General features: G+C 56.1%; 3 protein-coding genes across 3 annotated transcripts in view; 1 reads left to right on the top strand and 2 right to left on the bottom strand.

The window, feature by feature from the left end:
* Positions 1–227, bottom strand: part of LOC106632078 — a 3,192-nt gene extending 2,965 nt beyond the window's left edge. The window contains 1 exon segment of the mRNA XM_031065138.1: positions 78–227. Within this exon segment, the coding sequence (XP_030920998.1) occupies positions 78–227 (150 nt within the window).
* On the top strand, positions 7–3,962 carry LOC102040241 (RAB, member of RAS oncogene family like 2A). The gene is made up of 6 exons (XM_014311206.2): positions 7–117; positions 1,357–1,436; positions 2,106–2,217; positions 2,833–2,930; positions 3,175–3,258; positions 3,517–3,962. The coding sequence occupies exons 2-6, from the start codon at positions 1,395–1,397 to the stop codon at positions 3,595–3,597; spliced, it is 417 nt and encodes a 138-aa protein (XP_014166681.1). The 5' UTR covers positions 7–117; positions 1,357–1,394; the 3' UTR covers positions 3,598–3,962.
* Positions 3,963–4,929: 967 nt separating this feature from the next.
* The window catches only part of LOC102040074 (acrosin-like), a 3,224-nt gene continuing 2,013 nt past the window's right edge, over positions 4,930–6,140 (bottom strand). Inside the window, exons 3-4 of the mRNA XM_031065137.1 lie at positions 5,501–5,646; positions 4,930–5,357 (exon numbers count right to left, since the gene is read on the bottom strand). Coding sequence (XP_030920997.1) covers positions 4,956–5,357; positions 5,501–5,646 — 548 coding nt within the window. The 3' untranslated portion in view covers positions 4,930–4,955. The remainder of the gene's footprint in view (positions 5,358–5,500; positions 5,647–6,140) is intronic.

The raw sequence follows: 6,140 nt of genomic DNA, 5'->3' as shown, positions 1-6,140 counted from the left end.
GCTCTGCCCTTCTCGGTGGCTCCTTAACGCGCCGCAGCCAGCCGCAGCAGCTCTCCACGTTCGCCCTGACGCTGTACCAGCACCGCGCCCGCGTGGGCGGGCAGGAGGTCCGCGTGGGTGAGTGGGGCCAGCCCGGGGACGTGGGGTGCCATGGCAGAGGGAACAGCACGGAAGGGCAGATCCCCTTGGTCTAGGTCTCGGTTACGTGTTTTGATAGCCAACAGCATCATGACAAATCTGGTGCCCTTCTGGGACGGGGCTGCAGCATCGGTGGATGGGGCAGAGTGACTGCCATCATCCTCCTGGGTTTGGCAAAGCGTAGGGCATTGTCCCCACGATGTTCTGGACTCAGAGCTGGAGAGACAGGGGTTGGATGGACAGTCGGAGGATAAAGAATGTTCTGGATGCACTCTGCATGTAGTCACTGGTCATGGCTCAGTGGGGCTGGGGCTGGCACTGCTCAACATCTTCATTGTGACACGGACAGTGAATGCAAATGTGGTCTGATGGGGACCTGTCTGTATTTGGGCAGTTTAAGAAAGTCACTGTCCAGTAGGTCTGACACAGAGTCCAGTCACAGTATCAGTGCAAAGGAATTCCTAAGGAAAATGCTCATTTGGCTTTGGGTACAGCACCATGTTTGGTGCCAGCTGACAAGAGGTGTGACTACACTGAGGTTCTTAACTGAAGCTGTGCCAATTTATACAGCAAACCAGAGCCAGATATGAACCTACAAACCCAGTGAGAGGTGGGGGATCTCCACCTGAGCTGCACCAACAGCTAAAGGCACGGCTGTGTCCAGGTTTGCCCCATGATTTCTGGTGTACACAGAACTTCATGGACTGGGACCTGTTTGCCTCTGGCTGACTTACCTTCAGCACTTCAGAGTGATTCCTGCCCCTGGGAGAGCAGAGTCAGATGTCTGTGAGAGGAGCTGGAGCATTTCCCACGGCAAGGCCCCAGCTGACCATCGCTGGGTCAGAAATCAGCAGTGCCCAGCAGCTCCTGGAGTTTTAGGTAGTTTCCCATTGTCATCCCTAGTGACAGAGTGCCAGACGTGGCTACTGCTCTGTGCACTTCTGCCTGTCTTGGTCCTGCTGTCCCACAGGGACACTGTCGTGTCACTGGTGTCTTCTCCTTTGTTGTTGGCCAGTGCCAGCACAGCCCACAGCTGAGCCCAGTAAGGAAAGGTCCCAGTTTGGCACAATTTCTTAACCCTGAGGTGTTTCACATTGGTAAGGTGAAGCTCAGTTTGTGTCTCTGAGCAGGTGGGCTATGCTTTGCCTCCTGGGTGTAAATTGTGAGAAGAACAGAGCTCGGTGAGTTGTGTCATTGTGAGCTGTTTTTGTGTTACAGACTTCTGGGACACAGCGGGCCAGGAGCGGTTCCGGAGCATGCACGCCTCGTACTACCACCAGGCCCATGCCTGCATCATGGTGAGGGGGTCTCAGCTGCACCCGTGGGACCTGGGTGCACAGTGGTCTCCGGGACACTTGGCCTTTGTGTTACTTTGATGGTTACACTGCCATGTGTTCCTTGTCTCTTCAGTGGTTTAAAAAACTTTCCTAGATTGTTCTTTCTTCTCTCACCAGATAAACCCCCTGTAGATGGACCTGGGTAGCTCTGGTCTGTCTCTCCTGGTAACCCTTTTCCTCTATCCCCTGGCTCTGCTGTCTTCTCAGTGTCCTTGTGTTTGCCCCTGTTGCCAGTTTTGTTGGCTCCTCTCCTACTCAGATCTCCTAGTTTGTCCTGTCACTCTCACTTTCCACTGTTCCACCAGTGATTTTCATGGTGGTTTAGTTGTCAGAACAGAGGAAGCCACATCTGATCCTGTTTGGCACAAACTGTTCCCAGTGCCAGCTCCCTGTGTGGGTGGCAGGGACTTGCGCAGGACACAGGACAGTGTAAAGGACATCAAAGGGCTGTTTCCTGCTGGCTGGGCTTGGCAATACTGTCCTTTTCTCTCTCACCCTTTCTATTAACGCCCAGGTCCCTTTGTCTTGTGTTCCCGGGAACATTCTGGATTGTGTCCTTGTGTTGGTCAGAGCTGTCCTGGGTCAGTCAGTGCTGGGCTGGCCCTAGGATAGGTGGTTCTCTCTTGGAAGGTGTTTGATGTGCAGCGGAAGGTCACCTACAAGAACCTGAACAGCTGGTACAAGGAGCTGAGGGAATTCCGCCCAGAGATTCCGTGCATTGTAGTGGCCAACAAGATTGATGGTGAGTGTGCCTTCTGCTCCCAGCTTGCCAGGGTCATGCTGGGATTCACTCCTGTCCTTACTGAGAACCAATGTCCCTTGTCTGTTGGGTCCAGAGGATTTCCTCAGTCCCCCAGGGCTGGGTCCTGTGCTGACCTCAGCTGCTGTCTTACAGGTACTTGTCCTGCGTCACCAGCAATTAAAAGTGCAAATTTCATCCATTTCAGTTTTATTCAAGCGTTTTTCTTCTAGTTCTGTTCTTATCACACTGCCTATTCTATCCATCAAGAGCCCAAAAATGATTGGAGTAGCACCTGATCAAAAATGGCAGCAAAAGGAAGCCAAAGCTGTTCTGTGGCTTCCCTGGATCAGTCAGGGATGGCCTTGGTGCTCCTTCAGCCTGCACAGACTCCTCTGTGCTGAAGTGTCTCAATGTAGCTGCTGACAGAACTGTTCACCTGGCTCTGCAGGATGCTGGAAGGTTCCCTCCCATGGGCAATGCCAGCCAGCCCTTGGTGATTGCTGTCACAGGGCTGTGGCTCGTCTGGCTCAGCAGGGCTGACGTGTCACACAGAAGACACCACCTTCTGCACCTCCTGCCATGTCTGACTGACCATGTCTTCTTTGTCTGCCTCAGCCGATATGAAGGTGACCCAGAAAAGCTTCAATTTTGCCCGGAAGTTCAGTTTGCCCTTTTACTTTGTGTCTGCTGCTGATGGCACCAACGTGGTGAAGGTGAGATGGGCGTTTGACTGCTGGGCTTGGTGTCCACGAGGCCCCTTGGCAGCCCAGGGACACAGGGCCTGCTGTGGGCACAGACAGTAGGAAATGGTCCATCATTTCAGCTCCATGTGAGTGGCTATGGAGAGCTGCAGAGGGATTTTTTCCCCCTGGGATGTGGGAACAGTCTCCATCTGCTACAGAAACCCAATGCCCGTGTGCCCCATCCTGTGAGTGACAGCCTTGTCCTTCCCACCAGCTCTTCAACGACGCCATCAGACTGGCCGTGGCTTACAAACAGCAATCGGGAGACTTCATGGACGAGGTCCTGCGGGAGCTGGAGGTAGGGAAGGCTCTGTCCCTGCTCAGTCTGAGCAGTTCTGCTCTTTTTCCCCTGTGGCAAAGGGGGGAAACTGTGCAGCACGGGAAGCTTTGCCCTCTGATGGGCTTTGTGTGCTGCTCAGTCTGGGCTAGGAGGGGGGAAGTGGGAACCATCCCGAGAGCTCTCACTGCCCTAGGCAGAGTCTAAAAGAGCCACAGCAGATACAGTTGTTGCAGTCTGTGTCTTTTCTCAGCAGTTCCTTGTCCTGCTCCTTTGCAGAGCTTTGACCTGCAGAACACAAGCAAGGATTTGCCAGACAAAGAGAAGAGCTGCACTGAAGAGGAGCCCACATCTGCCTAGGCCTGGACACTGAGCCTGTTTTCCCCTTGGCTCTGGACTTCTGGGGCCTGTGTGGAGGACAGTGATGCTTCTCATGCCCTAGAGCTGTGGTGATGGGCAGCTGGGCCTCTTCCCTTCTTGTGGGAGCCTACCTGGGCAGGATCTTCATTGGCTCGGCCCTCGCTGCTGCACATTTCGCTCAGGAGAGGAATGGGAGGATCCACATGATTCCACATGGATGGTGGCTCATTCCTACTGCTCCTTCAGGACAGAGCTGCCTAGGAGAAGTGAGCCATCCTGGACCTGCAGGAGGGATCCTGCCCCCAGGCACTGTAGTGGTACCTGCTGCAGAGAGCAAACACTAAAAGATATTTTTTACAAAGCTATGATGGCATCCTTCCCGCACTGCTGCTGTAAGGAGGCAGGTCCCAGGTTGTTTAAGGCCACAGGCCAGCCCAGCCTGCTTCCAGCTGAGCCAGTGCTGCCTCAGTCCACCCATGACCTCTGCTGCCATCCCTGGGCTGCTGTCTCCGTTCTGCCCCAGAACAGCCAGATCCCAGGGGCTGCTGAGCACAGGAGGCTTCTCCTTCCTGGTCCATACAGCTGACACAGGTGAGCTCACACGAGGGGCTGGTTCTGTCCCAGCTTGTTGGATGTAGCCGTGGCTCTTGTCTGTGTGTGCATGTGTGCACAAGATGCTGCATTCCAGAGAGCTGGATACACACACACACTCTTAAAACAGTCATGGAAACATGGAATGGTTTGGTTAGAAAGGGACCTTAAAGGTCCCCTCATTCTACCCACTGCCATGGACAGGGACACCTTCCACTATTTCAGGTTGCTCCAAGTCCTGTCCAGCTGTCCTTGGGCACTTCCAGGGATCCAGGGGCAGCCACAGCTTCTCCAGGCACCCTGTGCCAGGGCCTCACCACCCCCTTGAGTAAAAACTCCTTCCCAGCACCTCATCTCAATCTCCCCTCCTCTAGATTTAATCCATTCCTCCTTGTCCTATCATGGCCTGCCCATGCAAAAAGCCGCTCTCCCCCACTATTAGAACCTGCTTCAATGCAAGGGGCACTGAGGTTTCCCTGGAGCCCTCTCCAGGCTGAAGAATGAATGTGAACAGCACAGCAGATGGACAGACAGAGCAGGGACTCTGCAAGCCTGCGAGTGCACTGAGCAGGGCTGAAAACACGGGTAATGATGAACACAGAAACTTTACTTCAACACCTCAGTCACGTCAGCATCGCTGTGGCTGCAGCGCAGCAGCGTGGGCAGGACACAGAAACCTCTGGCCCCAAGGCTGCCTTGGAGCTGCCGTGATCCACGGTAGCCCTGGATCCTGCTCATCCTGCTGCTGCTCAGGCTTTTTTGTCCTTCTAAAACTGCAGGAACTCCTGCACCAGATTCCAGAATTGCACGAGGATCTGGTGTGGGAATGCCATGGGCAGTGACGTGCCCGAGGATGTCACTGCTGGTTTCTGGCTGTACTCAGGGGTCAAGTTGATCTGTTCCTCTGGTTCTTCTGGTTCCTCTGGTTCCTCTGGTTCCTCAGGCTCCTCCTCAGGGGCCAAGGTGACAGCTGGCTCCGGTGCCGGACCAGCTCTTTCTGCAGGGCTCAGTCCCGTCTGGAGCAGGATCCAGTTGTAGAAGTGCTGAGTGGAGGTGTAGATCCCGGGGTGCCTGGCTCTGTCACAGCCTCTTCCCCAGCTGTTCAATCCCACCAGCCAGTAGTAGTCAGCTTCATTGTCCTTGCAGACGAGGGGACCCCCGCTGTCCCCCTGTGCCAGGAGAGATGGTTCAGGGACTGTGGGGGGCTGCTGTGGGGAAGGGAGGGGTGGGCAGGGGACAGGCTGGGCTGCGTGTGGGGGATGAGGGGGTCCCTGTGCTGCTGGGGGCTGAGGGACTCATCACACGCTCCTACCTGGCAGGTGTCAATGCCGCCCTGCGGGTACCCAGCACACAGGTTGTCAGCATGAACAGCCCCTGCATACCAAGGGCTGCTGTTGCAGAGCTCCGTGTCCATGAGGTGGACCTTGGACTCCTGCAGCACCATGTTTGGTCCCTGAGCTGTGGGCACAGAGGGGAATGAGCCCCAGCAGCTCGGTACCCATCCCCTCCCCAGCCTGGGGTGAACTCCCTTCCCAGGCCTGGCTCTGCCCCTTCTCCACAGAGCGATGTCCAGCTGTGTCCCTGCCCCTTCCCCACAGAGCGATGTCCAGCTGTGTCCCTGCCCCTTCCCCACAGAGCGATGTCCAGCTGTGTCCCTGCCCCTTCCCCACAGAGCGATGTCCAGCTGTGTCCCTGCCCCTTCGGAATTGTTTGGGTGAGCAGGGACCTTACAGCTCATCCCGTTCCACGCCCTGTCTTGGCAGGGACTCCTTCCCCCAGCCTGGGCTGCTCCGAGCCTGGCCCCACTGGCGTCCTGCGGCCGGACCCTCTCTGTGCCCAGCCCGTGTCCCTCTCTGTGCCCAGCCCGTGTCCCTGTCTGTGCCCAGCCCATGTCCCCAGGTGCCCAGCCCGTGTCCCTATCTGTGCCCAGCCCATGTCCCTGTCGGTGCCGC

Source organism: Geospiza fortis, unplaced genomic scaffold (genome assembly GCF_000277835.1).
Source record: "Geospiza fortis unplaced genomic scaffold, GeoFor_1.0 scaffold30, whole genome shotgun sequence".
Lineage (NCBI taxonomy): Eukaryota > Metazoa > Chordata > Aves > Passeriformes > Thraupidae > Geospiza > Geospiza fortis.
The sequence above is the reverse complement of the archived record's forward strand: the minus strand, read 5'-3'. Positions and strand labels throughout refer to the sequence as shown.